At 45.0% G+C, this 23,315-nt stretch overlaps 1 protein-coding gene across 1 annotated transcript; it reads left to right on the top strand.

Moving 5' to 3' along the window:
* Positions 1–1,672: 1,672 nt before the first annotated feature.
* Positions 1,673–5,437, top strand: CCL17 (C-C motif chemokine ligand 17). The gene is made up of 3 exons (XM_088672142.1): positions 1,673–1,874; positions 2,677–2,797; positions 4,148–5,437. Exons 1-3 carry the CDS (start codon positions 1,808–1,810, stop codon positions 4,239–4,241), a joined length of 282 nt encoding a protein of 93 aa, XP_088528268.1. The 5' UTR covers positions 1,673–1,807; the 3' UTR covers positions 4,242–5,437.
* The last annotated feature ends 17,878 nt before the right edge of the window (positions 5,438–23,315 follow it).

Genomic DNA, 23,315 nt, shown 5'->3' with positions numbered 1-23,315 from the left:
GTCCCTGGTTCAATCCCCGACATCGCCAGGTAGGGCTGGGAATGGCCCCGTTATAAAATCCTGGAAAGCTGCTGCTGTTCAGTGTAGGCAATACTGAGCTACAGGGACCAGTGGTCTGACTCTGTATAAGACAGCTTTCTATCATTGTCATTCGTGCCCCATCCTCTGGTCAGGCTTCTATCTGGTCCCTGGAGCTGGTCAAGAAACTAGTAAAGAGGGGGGGGCATGAAGGTGTGTGGAGGAAGGTGGAGGGTGTAGGAAAGAGGGCATATACTTATATACTGAAAAAGCAAAAGGAGCTCCAGTGGCTCAAAAACCTGACAGCTTCTAACTTATTCACTAACACAGTGTTCCTAATTGACTCTTAAATAAGCTGTGAGGATAGTCTGCTTCCTGCCGAACAGTAAGTCACAGTTTGGACCCCCAAGGGCTGCACAGGACAGCCCAGTTTTTAAAGACTTTCTCACATGTGATCCTGTTTCTGTGAACAAACAGATTTCTCTTGAAATAAGCATCAAAGTAGGAGTCGTTTGCTGCTTCCATAATTACTGCTGCAAAATTCCGTCAGTTAAATATTTGTGCCCCGTTCAGAAATATTTCACTGCATCGTTCGTGTGTTCATGTCTTGCTTGTGGGCTTCCAATAGGCATCTGGTTGGCCACTCTGAGAACTGGATGCTGGGCTAGATGGGCCTTTGGTCTGATCCAGCCTTGTCTACTGTCTTTCGCCAGTTAAGTCATGGTGCTTTTTGCACCCAAATTCAAAAAGAAAAGCATCCATAAGCTCTTAGATAAGCACTTCAAAAACCTCTATTAAGAATGAAATATGAAAACATGAGCAAATCCATCAATCAGCTGAAAGCCAATCATAGGACAACCAAAATTGTTATGTGGTAGCAATACTGGTGGATTATTGTTTTGTTCTTTAACCAGAAGGGGGGGGAACTCCCCCATTGCTTTTAAATGTATGCAGTGTTACTGCAGCATAAGATAGTGTAGATTATTCAGCATTATCCAGAAATTCATAATAATCTGGGAGTTCTGGCAGCGATGGTTGTTATGACTATAGTGGCATTATAAAGCATGTCCCTATTTTCATCTATGAAATGTTATTAGAAGGTATGGTATATCTGCTTAGCCTGCTAGATATGAAGCCAGCCTCTTGCTTAGCAACGGGAATCATAGGAAGCTGCCTTGCACAGAGTTAGACCGTTAGTCTATCCAGCTCAGTACTGCCTGCACGGACAGGCAGTGGCTCTCCAGGATTTCAGATAGCAGTCCTATCTGGGGATTGAACACGGGACTCTCTGTGTGAAAAGCAGGTGCTCTGTGGCTGAGCTATGGCCTTTCCCCTGCAGTTCCCCCAGCCTGCCTTCTCTGACCTGGTCCACTGCACTGTAAAGGATTTGAACCACCGACCTTCTGAACGGCAAGCCCTAGGCTCTGTGGTTTAACCAACAAACAAAATTCCAGACCCCGCTCTTCTGAAGTAAAGATGTGCCAGTCTGGTTTCACTTCTGCAAACTGAAGCTTTAGTCGTGCATCGCAAATGCTCGGATTTGAGCTGTGGGCGCCTTTTCTCTCGAAAGGAGAAGTGAGACCCCCCTCTCGTGGAATTACGTTTGACATTTTGTGAGTTTCTCTGGAAAGAAATGTGGGTGGAAATACATGGGTAGAATCCTAGGGAATTCCATACTGGGGATGGAAGTGTATATATTCACACAGCTTCGTCCCCAAGGACACACTCTCCAGCTTCTAGAAAGGCAGCAGTACAGAGGAAAGCTCCAGACCTTGCGAAGAAGCTAACCATGGGCAGTCTGAAGACCATATTCCTGATCGCCCTCATCCTGACTCTCTCTTATCAATACACAGAAGGTGAGCAAATGGCACTTTCCTCTTATTATGTATGTGTGTGCGCTTACTATAATACTTAAGAACTACCGTATGAAGCCCCAGAGTGTCTTGCACTGGGAAAACCCAGCAGATCGCAGGGTGAGGTTCTCCAGTTAAAGAATCTCAGCCATCAGATTATTGGCAAGCAGGTGTTGAATGGTGGCTTAGTGCTCATACACTGGTGTTCATGAGTGCTAGAGAAGGGGAAGGGACCTCTGCCTCATAGAGCTGCAGTGGGGGGGAGTAGACCAAGCCCCAGCTAGGGTCAAACATGGGGGTGGTGTTTGCCAACTGATTCGAGGCAGGAGGGATCAGTGCATCGCTAACAGCAGCTCAATGGGAAGATGGAGCTTTTCACAGCATGGAGGTGAACATGGTCACCTGCCATCAAGTGTCCATGAAGGATCTGTTGAATTTTATAGCACAGTGACAGGGACTGCAAAGCCGGCAATCCCAAGTGTAACTGAATCAACATTCGTCCTAACTGCTTCCTCTCCAATGTGCTGTGTGTATAGAAAATACCTTTGGGAGGTTTGCTTTGAGCTATCACAGCATGCCTGTTTCATCGTGCACTTCCTGGCTAACATTCCAGCAGGGTATCAAAGTGACTCTGCTAAGAGACAGCTACCCTCTGTCCTTAGGAGGAAAGCGCCTCTGAATATGCAAGGGAGCATTGCTGAGTAGACATGCATGAGATCAGGCTATGTGCCTCAATGACAGTAAATATGAGTGTTGTGTCATAATAATGTTCCTCTCTTCTCTCCTCTTCCCCCACCACCTTCAGCACTGCGTCCTCGGATTCCGTCAGACTGTTGTGAGAGTTATAGGATGGGAGGACAAATTCCCCGCAACAGAGTGCAGAATTACTACAGGACTCCCAGTGACTGCCGCTTAGATGCTGTTGTGTGAGTACAGAATGCCACTCTCCAATTATGTATTATCCTAACATTCAAATAAGGACACTTACGTGCCCTTGACTGGGGTGAGGGCGTCAGGAAAATCCTCTCTCATTCCATTAAATGGCATTTCGTGAGGTTTCTCAAATTTGTGTTGAGCTGCAGTTGGAGCATTTGTAGAACCATTTGTGATGAGATCAGGCAAATGGAGGTTTGAGGGGGAATAACAAGTAAAAAGCAGCCTCTGAGAGATCCAGAGGTTCCTCTGAGCTGCTTTTCTAGGACTTGATGGGAAGAGTTGGCCCCAGTGAAGGGATGGACAAATTTGTCAATTTCAGAGAGAGAGAGAGAGAGAGAGAGAGAGAGAGAGAGAGAGAGAGAGAGAGAGAGAGAGAGAGAGATGAACAAGGTTTGGGGCAGAGGAGACGGTAAGAGTTGGAGAGGGAGAACAGCCAAAACACAGAGAAAAGGAGGATAAGTATTGCTGTCCCCACAACAGATAAAAGTGGGGCCACCTTCCTCCATGTGTGCCCCTTTGTCAACTATTGCAAGGATGAGGAACCTCAACCCAAGGTTCAAGTGGAACCCTCCAGGCCCTATCCAGCCCCACTTTGCATCTTCCTTGCGTCTGGAATGAACCTGCCATTGAACAGTGACCATGCTTCTTGATTGCCTGGATGGAGGATGTGACCATGTGTAGAAATCTCTGGCTGTGGAGAAAGAGCCTTTTCAGTGGTGGGGTTGGCGGCTTCCCCCAGGAAAGTGCCTGCTTTCATGTCATTGCAATGCTTGGCAAATACCTTTGGGGTGTTTATTTTGAAGATTCCCCAGGCTTTTAAATTCTTTGCTTCAGTTTCTTTTTCAGTCCTGCTCTTTTAGGTTCTGCCGCTTTTAGTATCATTCTGGCCTACTTTAATTGTGTCCCCCCAAGCCATTCCACTGTGTTTCCACCTGCCCTGCCCTGTCACTGTGCCCCCTGATCTGGCCTGCTGCTTCAGGTGTAGTGGAAGATACTATCCTATTTGTGTTCAAACAGGGTTCAACTGTAATGAAAAAACACAGTTTGTTCTGTTACATAAATTGATGTTTCTTTGTTCTGTTGTTTACCGGTATATATGTCATTTTGTTATTATATAAAAGTGACAAAAAATAAATGGATTAAACAGCGGCCAGTCAGTGGGGAAGAGGTGACATTTTGCACACTTCTGGAAGTGAAATCACAACTAGGGCTGGACCTGTGGATTCCTGCACTTCCAATAGCTAGTAGATCTTCTACACAAGAGGAAGGGAAATATGATTACAGGAGGTATACACCAAGAGATCGTTTCTAAACCAAGTTATTTTGCCTCTTCTCTACAGGTTTGTTGCAAGGAATGGAAGGCTTGTCTGTTGTAATCCCAGGGTGTCATGGGTGAAAAAATTAATGTCACAGCTGAGAGAAACTAAACCATAATTTTGGAGAACCAAAGGAAGAACCTCTGCTGAACACGAAGGAAGACAAAGAGCCACTCTCCTCCTTTCCAGCTTCTCTGCTTCCTATGCTTTTTTGCCACTCACAGGCAAACATCTATAAACATTTAAACAGCACTGAAAACGGTGTAGCTGTGGCCACTTATGCACTGTCAGAAATGCAACTTCGAAGAAGAGGATACCAATTTGCATAATGAATATGTATACATGTAAATTAAGATATACCGTAACTGTTATAGTTTAACTAGAAATACAATGCATCTCACCATTATGGGGCAGGCTGTGATCTAGGTGATAAGCAACTACAAGGCCGCTGTTCCTTTCTGTTTTAAAGGGTCTTTCAGAGTCTTCGGAAGAATGGTAGTATATAAATGTAATAAATAATAATCTTTAACTGGAATTGGTTTAAGGAGATGTATCTCCTCCAACAACCTTCCAAATATAGAAGGGTCCGTCAGATTACGTATATAGGCTAGTTAATGCTACATGTTTCCCGATCTCCTCCCCAAAATCTAGGAATTGTAGTTTGTGGCCTACTAAGAAATGCCTCAGTCTTTATTCAGTGACATTTCCCAGAATTGGTTGGGCTGGAAACCACAATCATTATTAGACCATGGTCAACACTGCTTTAAAACTGAACTGCAGACATGGTCATGGAAGGAGCAGAATAACGGGCAGAGTCTTTGAGGGCCCCTTCTCCACCATTTGCACTGTGGCCTTTCTGAATTCGTTCATAAAATTAGCTAACACCAGATTACGTATGAAACCATCAATAGCAACTGGCAAGCAAGCTGTATTTATGACTGTCATATATACTCAATGCCGCTGCCATCGCTGGGCTATTGACGCCTCCTTACTTCCTTGGCCCTTCCTGGCTTCCTCCCTTCCCCCATTTCTTCCCTGCAAGTACCTGCACTGTCCAAAGCAGCTCTCAAAGGGGGTCTTCCCCCCTCCTCCTGCTACAGAAATTAAGCTGAAGACTTCTTGGAGCAGGACCTTTTCCCTGCTTGGCAAAGTCCCTCCTGAAGGAAGCCTGGCAACAGCCTCAGTCAAGAAGACCTTTTGTTCTGTTAGGCTGCAATTCTTCCTGCTGACTGACATTAGCTTAAACTTTCCTATTTTTATGGAAGTTTTACAGAAGAAAGATGGAATATAAGCTTAAAATAATAAAGGTTTATTCAATTTATTCGATTCATTCATTCATTCACTTACTCACTAACAGCATTTGTAGGCATAGCTGCCAAGTTTTCCCTTTTCTCACGAGGAAACCTATTCAGCATAAGGGAAAATCCCTTTTAAAAAGGGATAACTTGGCAGCTATGTTTGTAGGCTGCCCCTTAACCAAAAGTTCTCTGGGTGGCCTTAAGTAATTGGCATTCACAATCCTTGGTGTCATCCCTTCAAGCTTGCCCAGTTCTGGTCTTCTTCTTCTTCTTCTTCTAAGCACAGAAGGTGTCTACAAATTTTAAGTGCCAAGAGCCTTCTGTACACTTACTTTGGTGTCACGCCCATAGATAATGCATGGGTTGCTTACTTACTTCACAGGAACAGAAGCCCTGTTGGTTCAGACCAGAGGCTCGTCTACTCCAGCATCCTGTTCTCACAGTAACCAACCTCACACATCTTGGGAAACCCACATGCAAGACAAAAGCGCTCTCCCCAATAGAATTCCTTAGAAACTGGTAGTCAGAGGCATGTTGTCCCCAATAAGGGAGACAGAACATAGGTACTGTGGCTAGTGGTTCCGTCCTCTCCTCCATGCTTTTTAAAATCTATATGAAGCTGCTGGGAGAGATCATCAGGGGGTTTGGGCTGGGTGTTCATCAGTATGCGGATGACACCCAACTCTATCTCTCTTTCAAATCAGAACCAGTGAAGGCAGTGAATGTCCTGTGTGAGTGTCTGGAGGCGGTTGGAGGATGGATGGCGGCTAACAGATTGAGGTTGAATCCTGACAAGACAGAAGTACTGTTTGGGGGGGACAGGAGGCGGGCAGGTGTGGAGGACTCCCTGGTCCTGAATGGGGTAAATGTGCCCCTGAAGGACCAGGTGCGCAGCCTGGGAGTCATTTTGGACTCACAGCTGTCCATGGAGGCACAGGTCAATTCTGTGTCCAGGGCAGCTGTTTATCAGCTCCATCTGGTACGCAGGCTGAGACCCTACCTGCCCGCGGACTGTCTCGCCAGAGTGGTGCATGCTCTAGTTATCTCCTGCTTGGACTACTGCAATGCGCTCTACGTGGGGCTACCTTTGAAGGTGACCCGGAAACTGCAATTAATCCAGAATGCGGCAGGTAGACTGGTGACTGGGAGTGGCTGCCGAGACCACATAACACCGGTCCTAAGAGACATTGGCTCCCAGTACGTTTCTGAGCACAATTCAAAGTGTTGGTGCTGACCTTTAAAGCCCTAAACGGCCTCGGTCCTATATACATGAAGGAGCGCCTCCACCCCCATTGTTCAGCCCGGACACTGAGATCCAGCGCTGAGGGCCTTCTGGCGGTTCCCTCACTGCGAGAAGCAAAGCTACAGGGAACCAGGTAGAGGGCCTTCTTGGTAGTGGCGCCCTCCTGTGGAACGTCCTTCCATCGGAGGTCAGGGAGATGAACAACTACCTGACATTTAGAAAGCAGCCCTGTTTAGGGAAGTTTTTAATCTGTGATTTTAATGTATTTTTGTATTTGTTGGAAGCCACCCAGAGTGGCAGGGGAAACCCAGCCAGATAGGCGGGGTATAAATAAATAAATAATAACAACTAGTGGCCATTGATAGTCCTCCCATCCATGAATTTGTTTAATCCTTTTAAAAATTCATCCAAGTTGGTAGTCATCACTGCCTCCTGTGGAAGTGAGTTCCATAGTTTAACCATTGGGCATATGAAGAAGTCTTCTAAATCTCTCAACATTCAGCTTCACTGGATGGCCCTGAGTTCTAGTGCTTTGGGAGAGGGAGACAAAATTTTCTCGGTCCATTCTCTCCACACCATATATAATTGTATAGATCTCTAAGATGTCCTCCTCACTCACCTTATTTTTTAAACTAAAAAGCCCCAAATGTGGTAACCCTTCTTCAAGGGGGAGGGGTGCGCGCCAGCCCTTTGATACTTTTGAGGTTTTGAAATTTTCCCAGTAATACAATGTTCTCTCTGCTGTTTGAGCATCATTTCCCTCTCTCCCCTCTCCTTACCCTCACTCCAACTTGCAGTGAACCTGAGAGTTTGCAAAGCTTCCCTTCATTCCACCCAAATCCAAATTGTAAATGCTGCTAAACGTCTTTGAGTTGCACCCCTTCTATGAGTTGTATGGCTGTACCTGTAATTTGACAAGGCAAGGGGAGGGGGGCACCTCTTCCAAGGGAATGAAAGGAAGTGATGATCAGTTGGATGACCAACAGTCACGACTACCAACCAAGCCTAGGAGGGAACTCGGTAGAGACATGTACAAATGCTATCCATTAGATGGCACCAAACGTCAGGCCACAAAGCACAACTTGAGGGAAATATGCTAACAATAATCTTCCATGTTTGTTTCCCTGTTGAGATATTGGGTGCAATCGGATGGTGGTTCAACCCGTATTCTCCTGGTTTTTCATGGTGATTTCAGATGATGCTGTCGTTTCCTGGTTTGGGGCCTCATGGAGCAAATTGCTTTTGTCTTAAGCGCTAATTTAGTGCTTAAGTTCCACCTACCACTAACTCTTGGGGACAGCCCTTGGGTCTGGTTTGGAAGCTACAGCTGGGGCCAGACTGCTGAGGGGGCATCTGGCTGACCACACGTCACACCATTGTTAAGAGAGCTGCTGCCCAGGGCGGGGCAAGCCATCCATAGGGGTGGGGCGAGGGCAGGGCACACCATGGGGCCTCCAGAGTCTGCCTGCCTCCTCCCACTCAGCCACCCTACAGCTGGGAGGGAGGCAGCGGGCAGACAGTTTGGGCAGCACAAAACCTGCGCGGGCCCATGCCACCGCGTCTCTTCCAGGAGAGATGCGTGGATTGGGCACGCTGCAGGCCCCACAGTGAGTGCCGCCTGGCATTTTGTCACCCACCCACCCCCTAGCGGTGATACCTGAAGTGGACTGCACCCACTGCAGCTCCTTCCTCCACCCCTGTGTTTAGTGTCATTGACTCAGTCCTATGGAACTCTCTGCCAACAGAGATTCAGCCGGCGCCTTCTGTGTCAACTTGTAAATGCCTGCTGAAAACATTTCTGTTTCATCAAGCTTATGCAGGCAATTAAGACTACGTGCATCCTTCCACAGTGGTTAACTGATGTCTTATTATGGGGTTTGTACGGTTTCCATCAGTGCTTTTTTCCTTAAAAAAATGTTTAGGGGTACTCCCCTATTTTGAGTCAAGAAAATCACCATTTATAGTTCAAATTGGGAAGAATAAATACAGTAAATGGACTAAAGTACAAAGATTCACAAAATGTTTAGGGGTATGCGTACCCCTGTGTACCCCCCAGAAAAAAAGCACTGGTTTTAATGTACTGTTTTATGTTTTTATTGCTGTAAACCTCTTTGATATCTATTCATAGATTTTTATTGATATAGATAGCAGTATACAAATACCTGATCTGTGACATTTGCAATGGGTGCTGTCTGCTGACATTCCAGATTTCCAGACTATGCGGATTCCTCCTCCTCAGCCTCCATTCTGATTCTAGGATCATTTCTCCTCCCTTCATATATATATATATATATATATATATATATATCCCAAAGGTAAAGGCAAAGGGGTCCCTGACCATCAGGTCCAGTCGTGTCCAAATCTATAGGCCGAGGGAGCCGGCGTTTGTCTGCAGACAGCTTCCGGGTCATGTGGCCAGCATGACAAAGCTGCTTCTGGTGAACCAGAGCAGCGCACGGAAACGCCGTTTACCTTCCCGCCAGAGCGGTACCTATTTATCTACTTGCACTTTGATGTGCTTTCGAACTGCTAGGTTGGCAGGAGCTGGGACCGAGCAACGGGAGCTCACCCTGTTGCAGGGATTCAAACCGCTGACCTTCTGATCAGCAAGCCCTAGACTCTGTGGTTTAACCCACTGTGCCACCTGGGTCCCTACATATATATCCCAAAGTGGGCAATATTTGAGTGCTAGCCAATCTCCCTCCTTCAGCTTTTAATTTCATGGCTGGAAAGGAAGTGTCAGATTACACATGCAGCCCTGTCTGCCACACAAGGCATGCACACAACCTCTCCTTGGGACTCCTCTGCTTTTGAGATGAGGGAAAGGACTAAGATCATCTTCCCCATTTATGAAAGCTTGTGTTTTTTGGTGCACAGAAGGTTCTGAGGAGGTGGGAAAAACTATGGCCTAGGGCTGCAATTCTAAGTGCATTCATGCACAGGCCAGGCTGCTAGCATGAGGGGAGGATTGATGTAGTCAAGAGGGGGAGGAGAAAACAGGAATTGTCAAGCCATGCCCATTAGGGCAGTCCATTAAAAACTTTTTAAAAAAATGCCTGCTCCAAAGGTCTTATCTTACTACACTAGGGATTATATAGCTATATCTGAAATTTCATGCATATCAGTTAATATCTCGACCCTGCTCCACTGAAAAGCATTGGGTATTCAGTTGGGTGGTTCATTAAAAACCTTTTTAAAAATAAAATAAAATACCTGCTCCAAAGGTCTTATCTTACTACACTAGGGATTATATAGCTATATCTGAAATTTCATGCTGTTCTGTGCTGGTCGTTGACCGTAAAAAAAATATTGATCTGATCTGATCTGATAATGCTGTTTACTTGGCCGTTTTCCTATGGATCGTGAAGGCTGAAATTTCAATTCAGTGGAGCAGGGTCAAGATATTAACTGATATGCATGAAATTTCAGATATAGCTATATAATCCCTAGTGTAGTAAGATAAGACCTTTGGAGCAGGCATTAAAAAAAAAAGTTTTTTATGAACCTCCCTAACGCCCATCACTGTGATTGCCTTGAAGCACAATTCTTATGGGAGGGACATTGCAATGGAAAATCATGCATGTTGTGAATACATTGTTGGAACCTGCTAACAAGAAAGCCCAAAAACCTTATGCAAAAAAAGGTTTGTGTCTGACTGGAATCACCACTGTTCGTTGCAGGATATTCAGTAAAAGCAATGAGCATTGCCATGATGGGCTTCTCCCAGGAAGTTTCTGAAAAGGCTGTAAGTGTGCTACCAAAGGTACACTAAGATTTCAAAGTCAAATTGAACTGCATTTTGTCGTATTCGGGGCTTGATTATGCACTATGGCAGGTACACTGTAAACTTAGGTGCCAGCCCACTTGGAGCTCCTGTTATGGTTCATTTATCTAGAGGTCCCCAGGGTGAAAGTGTGTGTCTCTGGGAATGATTCTTCCTGTATGACGCTGCCTCGAACCTAAGGTATGTCAAGACATCCCTGCTGAAGGTTCCATCTGAAAGGTAAAGAGACCCCTGACCGTTAGGTCCAGTCGTGACCGACTCTGGGGTTGCGGTGCTCATCTTGCTCTATAGGCCGAGGGAGCCGGCGTACAGCTTCCGGGTCATGTGGCCAGCATGACAAAGCCGCTTCTGGCGAACCAGAGCAGCACACGGAAACGCCGTTTACCTTCCCGCTGTAGCGGTTCCTATTTATCTACTTGCATTTTGACGTGCTTTCGAACTGCTAGGTTGGCAGGAGCATCTTACATGAAGGTTCCATCTTACATGAATGTTAGATTAGTTTCCACAAGAAACAGGGCCTTTGCTGTTGCTGCCCCATCAGTCTACAAATGCCCTCTTTCAGCATACCTTCCATAGTTGGTTTGTTAAAAAGCTCATTCTCTGCTGCTTGATTAATTTCAACATTACTTGATTTTAAAATACACTGAATCTGGTTTTTAAGAAGAAGAAGAAGAAGAAGAAGAAGAAGAAGAAGAAGAAGAAGAAGAAGAAGAAGAAGAAGAAGAAGAAGAACTCTTTGAAATGTGCTGAAAATCTTGTATATAAATCTTTAAAATAAATGAAATGCATTAAATCCTGCTCCCCTAACCTTTCGGAAGTCCCTGCAGCTCAAAGCACTGTAGCTGTTCCCTCACCACAAAACTCAGAGGCAGAGTTGATATTCCGAGCTGTACGGAAACGCAGTGTAATGTGGGTGGCCTGCCAGAGTGAAGGACAAATAATTTTGAAAGGAAAGTATTTTCAGGAAGTTGTGCACAGGGTTCTGGGAAGGGAGAGTTGCTAAGGCTCTGGAACTTCCTGCACTCTGATGTAACTTTCCTTTTTCCAGCTCCTGATGAACTGGAAATATGGTATTCCAATGCACTCTTGGCTGAATACTATGAAAGTGGAGGCAAGGGGGCAGCCCAGCTGATTCCACCCTCCCCTGGTTAGAGTCATTTCTTGTGCAGTCACACGATTTGTGCTCATTATGAGATTGGGGTGCTGGTCACATGTGATCCTGTTTGCCCCTGCAAAACACCGTGAGAATTAGAAACCAAGAATTAAATATAAATTATTAACGGATGCTAAAGAGAGAGGAGGTTTCTCACTGCCAGATCTGAAGTTATATTTTGAAGAAGCAGCCTTTTGCTGGTTGAAAGAATGGTTTTTATTGGGAAATACTGATGTTCTAGATTTGGAAGGATTTGACAATGTGTTTGGTTGGCATGCATATTTGTGGTATGATAAGATAAAGGCTCATAAAGGTTTCAAATGTCATATAATTAGAAAATCATTGTATAATGTGTGGTGTAGATATAAAGATTTGTTAGAAAGGAGAACACCCAGGTGGATTTCACCTCTAGAGGCTAAGGCCCATAAAAAGAGAAAGCCTGTTCTTGCATCTATGCTTTTTAGCAAATGCAGCATTGCAACAGCATGTCTGCAGAAATAATATGCATCTCTATCCTAGGAGTGAGAAATTATGGCCTTTCTGAACCGGAAAAAATATGGAGAAAACAGTGAAGTCTCTGTTTAGACCATCTGTAATGGGATCTTCTTCTGATCTATAGCGAAGGTCACAACATGCCAAAAATGAATTGAATCATCTATATGCTGCAAGGGATGAATTCAAATTGGCATATTTGCAGCAGACATAATTGCAGCAGAGCTATTAGGAGAGAGGCTGGGTATAAATTTGGCTTACTCCTTATAGTAAAAAAAAAAGGATTTTTATTCCCTTGATTAATGATGAACGTAATATGGTATATTTCTTGAAGCTGGTTCTCCTGCACCTAGGAGACCCTTCTAAAACCACTGTAGTTAAGCCCACTATAGAAGAATTGCTGATAAAATTATTGGATCTGGCTGAGATGGCAAAGTTAACATGCTTAATTAGAGAAAAGTCATTACTGGCATTTGTTAAGGATGTGACATTTCTTAAGAACTAGTAATGAAAATGAACTGGTAATGTCAGGATTTGAATATTGAAAGAATACTGGTTTCTCCAGGTGAAACTCGGAAAATTAGAATATCGCCGAAAAGTGCATTTATTTCAGTAATACAACTAATTATTTTTTTATTTTGATTTTAATTTTTACAAATGCTTTCTTTTGGAAATTCCAAAGTAATAAAAGAAATCGTTACAATAATACAAAAATAAACATTGCTATTACATTTCATTAATTACATTCCGTTTATAGTTGACCCGCCTAACGACAAATAATTACAATTACAACAAATAAAGGCTTGACATATCTTGCTTTGCATGATCTGCATCTATCTCATATATTGGTTTCACCTTTTAAGTTGCATTACTGAAATAAATGCACTTTTCGACGATATTCTAATTCTCTGAGTTTCACCTGTAGAAGATGGAATGGTTGGATTTTAAGTTGTTATAATGGAAGTCACCGAAGCCACTGCCAGGCTGCCTGCTGCTTCTGGCTTTTCAGGCAAGTGAAGTGTTTTGAGTCTGCTGGTAGCACTCTAGCAAAGGAAGTCAATTGAACAGGTGGTATTGCTCTATGCAAAGAGGCGGTTCTTCTGAACTCCTCTCCATTAGAGCAGTTGTTTTTTTCCTCTGGAAATTGCTCCGCTTGTTTCCTCGAAGCCCTGGAGTGAATCAAAAGAGAATCAACAACCCCAGGCAGAGTAAGGAGCTAAGTTCTTGAGGGGAGCAAATCTATCAAGTTCGCTTTTTTTAAAAAAAATCCTCATAGGAATTCTTCAGCATTTTAGTGCAAATTTCTTCCAATAAATGTATTGTTTGTTATTATTTATTTATTAAATTTCTATACTGTCCTTCACTCAAGAACCACAGAGAAGTTTACAATATAAAACCACAAAAAAATGCATAGCATAGTATAAGGCTGCCATACGTCTGGATTTTCCCAGACATTACTGGGATCTCAAAGGCGAAATTGACATCCAGGAAGAATTTCCGAAAGGCAGCGCTTTGTCCTGGATCTTAGTCATGTCAATCGAAAAACCACGGTTGGTCCCCCCCCCCTTTTTTGTAAGAGAAAGCTCAACAACTTCCAGGGTGTCCTGGTTTTTACTTTTAGAATCATTGCAACACTAGCATAGTAACAAACAAAATCAATAACCCTTCTCCCCATAGTTTAAAAGGCCATAGATTAATCGACCAAAGGCCTGGGGGAAGAGAAATGTTTTTGCCTGGTGCATAAAGATTTGAAATGAAGACATTCATACCACCATTCATACCACAAGTAGGGAGCAACCACAGAAAAGGTCCGTTATCATGTTGCTGCCCTCCACACCTCCCGGTGAGAAGGCAAATGAAGAAGGGCCTCAGATGATGATTGCAGGATCAGCTCATAAAGTATTGCGGTCCCAAGCCATTTAATATACACATTTTTGCAGGCAGTTTTGACTAATCTACAGATTTTTACAAGCGACCTCTCTCAATATAATGAAATGTTGTGTTCTACTTTTCACTAGCATGTTTTTTATGCACTCTTGCCCACTAAAATGCATTTTTGTAAACACCGTTCAGTTTGAGAACTTCATTGCAAAATTCAGATAAGTGTGAATTTTGACAGATGACTACATTTGGATCTTGCATTGTGTTGGAAAGTGTGAATTTGATTGATTTGACCTCCTATGTGAACTGAATAAAATTTCTACCCCCATCCCTAGCTTCACATACCTGAAAGACTGAGTACTCTCATACAGACCAAACTGGGAGGTAGAGAGCCTCTGCTGCCCCCCAGAGGCTGGAGGGATACATGGCAGAGACTTCTAACTGGTGGCCCCCAAGTTCTGCAACTCTCTCCCTCTGGGTGTGTGTCTGAAGCTTACATTGTACACATTTCAGTGGCACACCAACATGTGCCTTTCCACCCATGCATTTGGGGACTGGTGAATGTGAGTTTGTTCTTTCTGTATCTAAGGCTGCATTGTTTTGTTTGAATAGAGATTTATGCTTTTAAGTTTTGGATACAATTGTATTCTTATTCTTACTGCATCCTTTTGTGTAGGGGAGGTAACATGCCACATTCTGCAGTGGAGATTGTGGTAGCAATGGTGAGTTACTGTTTGCATATCTGAGCTCTCTAGTACACCTGATTTTGCATGCAATGCTGAAATCCGTCTCCTGAGAGTTCGCAGCAACCCTTCCCATTTCAAAAGGCTAAGAACATAAAACACTTTAATTTACCTTCCTCAGACAGTTATAGCCTTAGTTCCCTTTTCTTCTAGACTGACTTCTCCACAAACCTGTTTCTGACAACAATTATGCCCTTCCTCAGCCTCATTTCCTATCATTTCAAAATATTTAACAAGCTGAGTCTCTTTACATTTCCCAGCATCCTTTTCCCTAAGGGGGTCCCTGACCCTTCTCGGGGCTCTTCCCTAATGTTGCTTCCTGCACCTCCATTAATTCTCTGTTGTTCATATGAAGTCCTCCTCCAAATCACCACATTCCCATGCTTCCATGGGCGTACCCAGCGAGGGGCATGGGGGGCAGCTGACCATGAAGCAAAAATAATAATAGGTAGGGCGATGGCGAATAATCAGTTGTTTACCACACTGAATTGGTGTAAAAACTGAGAAGTATCTAGAGCCACCTAGCGACTGGTAAAGGAATCTATGTCAGCCAGCCATTGGGATTCAAGGGAGGGAGAGGTCTCTAGCAGGCTCTAGCAGAGAGAAGAGGGAATCTTCTAGAGGGGTCTAGTGAGTTCTGCGTCACTAAATTGAGCTGCCCGCCGCTAAACTGAGCCGCCCGCTATTATTTTACCTTCTTATTTACATTTAGAAGACATCGAGGCTGCCTAAATGGATATGAGAAACTGGTTCCAAAAAGGTAAGTTAAGTAATTTCTGTAGAAAATTAAATTTTAAAGGGTAAAGACCTGGCTCAGAAGTACAATGGGAGAGGACAGACTGACTGGGTTGTGTTTGATGAGCGTCCATCGGAAATTCTTCAAGGAAAATCAGGACTGGATTGAAACGAAAGTTTTGAACAAGTTTTCTTCCAACCCAAGAAAAATGATATTAGTATAAGACATGTAACTAGAATAAAAAATTTCAAAAAATTTCAAGCAAATAATTGTAATAACTACCGTAATAAAGCACTGCTATAATTATATATAATTCTCTTAAAATTTTGGTTTCATTCGCCTTTTCCGTGCTGAAATGTCACAACCTGAACGACCATGGCTTGCCCCCCCCCCGTTTTGATCCTGGGTACGCCCCTGCATGCTTCTAGTTCCTTTTCCAAGTATCCCTGGTATGAGGCAATCCAGATTGAGGGAGGGGAAAGTGTGGGAATGCAGTGATTTGGAGGAGAACACCATATTGTTTTGCGCCACCCCAATTTCCAAGCGATGAGAGACTCCTGGGGTTCCAGGCACTTGCCCAAGTTCAGGTTCCTTGGAATGAAGGTCAGCCAAGACTTTGCTGTCTTTAGGATAGATGGTTTTATTCACACATATACACAACCTGAACATAAGATAGTGGGGCTCACAGCATTAACAACCCAGCAGATCTTGCTTCCCCATCAGTCACAGCTTTGGATCCAGCACAGATCAGGCATGGCTCTGTGCCTCCAGCTTCCAGTCTGCTTCCAGCTCACACACCATACTGGCTATTGTTCTCCTACCTAGCAATTAGGTGATGGGGTTGAGGAAAGGCCTGTCCAATAGCCTGGTGGACACCATCACTTAGCTGTAGCTCTTGCACCTTAATTTGTTCTTTTGTGGATGTTTCTTTTGAGGAAATGCAACCTTTCCCCACCCCTGTAGAGCAAGCCCATCAGATTGATTTAGGGCAGCAGCAAAATGATGCAGGCTACCTCACTGCCCCAGACTCTACATCTTCTTTTGCCTTCTGGTGCAAAATCAACCTTCACCCTCACTTCCTTGCTTTCCTTCCCTCATAATCCCGACAGACTGCAGTGTGTGTGTGTGTGTGTGTGTGTGTGTGTGTGTGTACTGGGGGTGTCCCTGGCAGCCCTCTTGCTTCCACAGGCCAGCCTGTGCCCCTCCCTTCCAAGTCAAGGTGCATTGTCCCCAAGGCCCATCAAGTTATTTTGGTCAGAATAACCTTTCCCTCCCATGGCTTCTTTGAGCACAATATAAATTCAGTTATTAGCCTTGCACTCAAAGGCCCATTCCCAGTTTTTATTTTAGCAGCCTAATATAGCTGGGAAAGAGGGACATGGGTGGCGCTGTGGGTTAAACCATAGTGCTTGGGGCTTGCCGATCAGAAGTTCAGCGGTTCGAATCCCTGCGACGGGGTGAGCTCCCGTTGCTCGGTCCAAGCTCCTACAAACCTACCGTAGCAGTTCAAAAGCGCATCAAAGTGCTAGTAGATAAATAGTGACTGCTACAGCAGGAAGGTAAACGGCATTTCCATGTGATGCTCTGGTTTGCTAGAAGCAGTTTTGTCATGCTGGCCACATGACCTGGAAGCTGTACGCCGGCTCCCTCGGCCAATAACGCGAGATGAGCACCACAACCCCAGAGTCGGTCATGACTGGACCTAATGGTTAGGGGTCCCTTTACCTTTACCTTTATAGCTGGGAAAAGGCATTTCACTGTGGCTATGAAACAACTGGGAGTCAGAAACGCTTGCTGATCTACTGCAAATTGGCCCAGGACCTACCAGTAGATCCTGATCCGCTTACTGCTCACCCCTCATGCATGGTGAAGCTTAAGGCTGTCTGCAAACCCTCCATCCATTTACTTGGGATGTAAAAGCTGCATTGGACAAAGTGAGACTTACTTCTCAGTCCATATATGTGAGACTGGGCTGTAGGGTTGGCAGCCCCATCCTTGCCTGTGTAGGTTAGCAAACAGCAGATCTGCAAGGCAGGAGGAAGAAGACAAGTTTAGATGCAGTGCTGGTGTAAACAGAACCATCAAAGTCAGATGGGGGTCTGCACGCTACACCATGCTTTGTTTTGGCCCACAGAGATTTCAAGGCTGAATAGGGGAGCTTTTCTCAGCTGGAAGGCTGGACAGCAACCTCATGCCAGCTCATGGTTGCTAGGAGCCAGAGACAAAGGAAGAGCACACAAGGCATCTTTGTTGGTTCCCCTATTCTTGAGGCATCCGGGTAGACCCACAGAGCTTGCTCAGAACTGAATGCAGAGCAGCAACACGTCAGACAGAGATTTCCAGAAAAACCTCAGAGCCTAATGCAAAAACACACAAATACCGCTGACAGGCAAAAAAAGGGAAAATGTCTATTTTTGATGCAAAACAGGCTCACGCTTTTAAAAACAGGTTTTGCTTATTGAGTTTTCAGATACAACAACACACAAGCAGAAGAAACGGTAAAGAAACAAAGAATAGCAACTATTTGGGGCACAATATTGCAGTCGGGATAAAACAGAGCAAAAGGTTTGGTACACTTTTGCAGATAATGTAATGAAATAAAGTGCATGAAGGGATGTTTCACTTCCCAAATGTCCCTTGAAGGACTTTGTTTCATTACGATGTCTGCAGAAGTGTACCAATATCAACATATCAATAAGGCAGCCCCACAATACATAGAGACCTGATTTTATTGATAAAGCATATAATCAGAAGCCACACAATGTCTGGATCTAGGTTTGATTCTGCTGTCCCTGCATGGATTTTTCCTAATTTCCCCAGGTGGCGTAATTTATTTTTAGATGTCCAGATGGTCAGCTTTCCCCCTCTTTTGTGCCTGTGGTCTGCCAGGGAGCAGTTGTTGATGCCAGGAGACAGGCAAAGAACATGCCACCTGCTAGCATTTGCTGCCTGAGTAATGTTGAATGTAAGGAGCCCAAATGCACTTGTGGCTGTGGTGTTGCTGCTGACACAAGGTGCTGGATGGGTGCCTCATAACATGCATGACTAACATATACAAGCACACGGAAGGTTAGGTTTCTCTTGAGATAATACTTCCTACCCCACATTTGCCGAGACTCCAGTTATGAGCAGGTGGGAGGAGACATCAGCTGGGATAGAGTCACAGGGAGGAATCCCTTCACCTGCCTGTGGATTCTATCCTGCACAATAGTGGCTGGTGCCTGCTGGGGCTGGCAGGACTGAAAACAGGGTGTCAGGGAGAGCTACTGGCTGACCACAGGGTTGGCCCACGATGCTTTGCAACATGAGGGAAACCCCTGCTGCTACCTCGCCTCCACTGCCTCCTCCTAGAGGCAGCCTGGCGAAGCCCTAGCTTGCTGAAGACAGTGAAGGGGAGAAAAGGAGGCAGGAGAGGAGCAGGCAGCTTTCTTTGTTTGCAGTATCCAATGCTAAATAATTGTAGAAGCTAACCCGGAGATGAGAGTCTAACTGGGCTGTGGTTCAAATTCTTTCATTTATAGCTGTTTGAGTTGTCATCTCTATGGTTCTCAGGGTCTTTTCAGTGATGACCCCAAAATTATGAAATGCTTGGGGAAACTGCAGGTGTCTTGTTTTAAAAAATTATTGGTGGGTTTTTGGTTTTTTTTAAAGTTGCTGCTGAATCCTAACCGTGTCTGCTCAGAAGTAGTACGCGCTATTAAACTCAATGGTTATTTCTGCTGAATATACTCATCAGACCAGGGTTCTATTTCTGCCTTGTTTCTGCCTTCCAATTTGGTGTATCACATGACTGGACGGTGCTAGCCATGATCCTTGTGACATCAATGTGGTTCTGAGGTTGGTAGAGCTATGGTTTCGGTTCTGCTGCTATGGTTTTGGCAGTGTCTATTCAGGGAGATGCTTTGCAGCTGTACTTGAATGTTGGTCTCCATACTCTGCCTATTAGGACAAGAACATGAAAGTATAAGAATAGCTGGCAGGATCAGGCCAATGGCCCATCTAGTCCAGCATTCTGGTCTCACAGTGCCTGTGGGAAACCAACAAGCAGGACCTGAGCACAAGAGCAATCTCGTCTCCTGCAGCTTCCAGCAGCTGGTATCCAAAAGCATAGCTGCCTTCAACTGTGAAGGCAGAGCACAGCTATCATGGTTAGTAATAGGTAGGGTTGCCAGACTCAATAGTGGACAGGACTTCTGTGCCTTTAATTGCCCTGCTCTCTTTTGAGTCTGGAAACCTTAAAGAGAAACCAGCAGACCCTTTGCTTGGAAATTAAACAAAGGGTCTGCTGGTTTCTCTTTAAGGTTTCCAGACTCAAAAGAGAGCAGGGCAATTAAAGGCACAGAAGTCTTCTCCACTATTGAGTCTGGAAATCCTAGTAATAGGTTGATGAGTTGACAATGAATGCACATATCCAAGTTGGTTTCCACAAACAACAGGTGTGTCTGAACCGGACGATGAGACTCCAGGTGGGGACAAATAAGGCTGAATGTTATTCCATGAAATGAATTGAAAATCTGGCCTAGCCTTCCCCCACCAACCTAGCTTTGTGTGCGTGTGAAGCATTAAATCATGCAAGGCCCCACCTGCACTCTGAAGTACCCAGATATAGGACTGGATCCAACTAGGTAAAGGTAAAGGGACCCCTGACCATTAGGTCCAGTCGTGACCGACTCTGGGGTTGTGCGCTCATCTCGCATTATTGGCCGAGGGAGCCGGCGTATAGCTTCCTGGTTATGTGGCCAGCATGACAAAGCCGCTTCTGGCAAACCAAAGCAGCACATGGAAACGCCGTTTACCTTCCCGCTGTAGCGGTTCCTATTTATCTACTTGCATTTTGAGGTGCTTTCAAACTGCTAGGTTGGCAGGAGCTGGGACCAAGCAACGGGAGCTCACCCCGTCACAGGGATTTGAACCGCCGACCTTCTGATCAGCAAGCCCTAGGCTCAGTGGTTTAACCACAGCGCCACCTGGGTAGCCCCACTGAAATGAATAAACCTAACCGAGGCCACATGCACACCACACATATAAAACACTACAATACTACTTTAAACAGTCATGCTTCCCAAAGAATTCTGGGAGCTACAGTTTGTGAAGGGTGCCGAGACTTGTTAGGAGACTTCACTGAGCTACCATTCTCAGAGTGGTTCAACAATCAAGCCCTCTTCTTCCCAGGGAACTCTTGGAATTGTATCTTTGTGAGGGGAATAGGGACAACTCACAGCACCCTTAACAAACTATACTTCCCAAGATTTTCCGGGGGAAGCCATGACTGTTTAAAGTGGTCTCATAGTGCTTTAAAGGTATGGTGTGAATGGGGCCTTGGTCATGCTCATTAATTTCAATGGGGCTACTCTGAGTAGGACTAGCATTGGATACAACCCATAGTTTTCGACCTTCAGCGGGAATTAAGCCTGCAAGTCAAGCCAGACATGGCAGCTTCCAGGGTAAGGTCCAAAGGACCACGAAGCCACTGCCTAGCCGATGGGACTGGTCAACACCTGTAAGTGCATCTGCTTATGCCACTGATAGCCTTCCGCTCCAGGAGCAAGCTGAACTAAATCCCTTTTAAGGCTACCCAAGTTGGTGGCCATCACTACAGCTTGTGGTAGCAAATTACAGGGTTTAATAAGCATAAGCTTATTAAAATGAAAGCATAAGCTTATTAAAATGAAAAATGGAAAAAAAATGAAAGGCACAAATACAGGATGGGAGACACCTGGCTTGAGAGCAGTACATGTGAAAAGGATCTAGGAGTCTTGGTAGACCACACACTTGACATGAGTCAGCAGTGTGATGCAGCAGCTAAAAAAGCCAATGCAATTCTGGGCTGCATCAATAGGAGTATAGCATCTAGATCAAGGGAAGTAATAGTATTCTGTTCTGGTCAGACCTCACCTGGAGTACTGTGTCCAGTTCTGGGCACTACAGTTCAAGAAGGATACAGACAAGCTAAAACATGTCCAGAAGAGGGCAACCAAAATGGTCAAAGGCCTGGAAACGATGGCTTATGAGGAACGGCTTAGGGAGCTGGGTATGTTTAGCCTGGAGAAGAGAAGGTTAAGGGGTGATATGATAGCCATGTTCAAATATATAAAAGGATGTCATATAGAGGAGGGAGAAAGGTTGTTTTCTGCTGCTTCAGAGAAGTGGAGACGGAGCAATGGATTCAAACTACAAGAAAGAAGATTCCACCTAAACATTAGGAAGAACTTCCTGTCAGTAAGAGCTGTTCGGCAGTGGAATTTGCTACCAAGGAGTGTGGTGGAGTCTCCTTCTTTGGAGGTCTTTAAGCAGAGGCTTGACAGCCATCTGTCAGGAATGCTTTGATAGTGTTTCCTGCTCGGCAGGGGGTTGGACTGGATGGCCCTTGTGGTCTCTTCCAACTCTATGATTCTATTGTTCTAAGCCACTGTGGGGTCAACATACTGCTCAGTACATTTCCAGTACAGTAACTGCAGAGTTTTGACAAATGTGAAAATTTGTGTCAGCAAATTGTATGCACTTAAACCTAACATATACTTTCTCTTTTTGTGCACATCATTTGGATGGAGAACAACATTGCAAAATTCAGGAAAGTGCAGATTTCTAAGGAGAGCTGCATTTAGTTCAACAAGTGCAAATCAGGTAGTTTCACATCCACCGTCCCTGCATAGCACCCACAGACCTAAGTTACCCAACTGACAACTCTTTTGTCTTCAAACCAGATCTTCCCTGTATTTCCTCATTAAGAGTGACAGATGCTCGTTGGAGAAAGTCCGTACTTCAATGGCGCAATGATCTGGTATCTCGTTCTCTTTCTCTTTCTCTCCTCCTTCCTCCTCTCTCTCATCCTTTCCCATGGAAAAAGAAGAAGCAAAGACAGAAGTTTGCACTCATTCAAGCACAGGTCCTTGTGGGGAAAGTGTGATGCATTTGGCAGCACACTTTAAAACAGGTTTTTTTTGTTGTTGAAAGAATGCTTCCTGCACTGGGAAGGGAAAAATAAGCTGCCCCATATTAAACAAGCTGTACCTGCATTGTATGCAGACAGTGAGGGGAGAGCAAAGCCTGAGGCTGAGAATGGTGGACAGCAAGCCTGTAATGTAGGCCAAGCTTATGTCCACCACACTGTAGGGGGGCTGGAGATGTGAGATAATGGCTTATGACAACCTTGCAGTGCAGTTCACTATTATTATCCCATATATTGTGGTGGTGACAGGGGGAGGAGGGAGGGCTAGAGACGAGGTAGAGAGATTCATAATGACAACTTCATAATATGCTGTAGTATAAAGGTAAAGGTAAAGGGACCTCTGACCATTAAGTCCAGTCACGGATGACTCTGGGGTTGCAGCACTCATCTTGCTTTACTAGCTGAGGGAGCCGGCGTTTGTCCTCAGACAGCTTCCAGGTCATGTGGCCAGCATGACTAAGCTGCTTCTGATGAACCAGAGCAGCACACAGCGGAAACACCGTTTACCTTCCCGCCAGAGCGGTACCTATTTATCTACTTGCACTTTGATGTGCCCTTGAACTGCTAGGTTGGCAGGAGCTGGGACCGAGCAACGGGAGCTCACCCCATCACGGGGATTCGAACCGCCAACCTTCTGATCGGCAAGCCCTAGGCTCAGTGGTTTAGACCACAGTGCCACCCGTGTCCCTATGCTGTAGTATAGACCACCATCAACAACCCCCATATTGCAGGTTGCAGATGTGAAGCATCTTATACTGAGTTAGACCATGGATCCATCTAGCTCAGGTTTGTCTACACTGACTGGGCAGCAGCTCTCCAGGGTTTCAAGCCAGGGTCTCCCCAAGGCTTACCTGGAGATGCCACAGGGGATTAAACCTGGGACCATGAGCATGTATAGCAGCTGCTTGGTGGG

The sequence above is a fragment of the Zootoca vivipara genome, chromosome 6 (assembly GCF_965207765.1).
Source record: "Zootoca vivipara chromosome 6, rZooViv2.hap1.1, whole genome shotgun sequence".
Classification (NCBI taxonomy): domain Eukaryota; kingdom Metazoa; phylum Chordata; class Lepidosauria; order Squamata; family Lacertidae; genus Zootoca; species Zootoca vivipara.
Note: the sequence above shows the minus strand (reverse complement) of the source record. Positions and strands in the feature narration are given on the sequence as shown.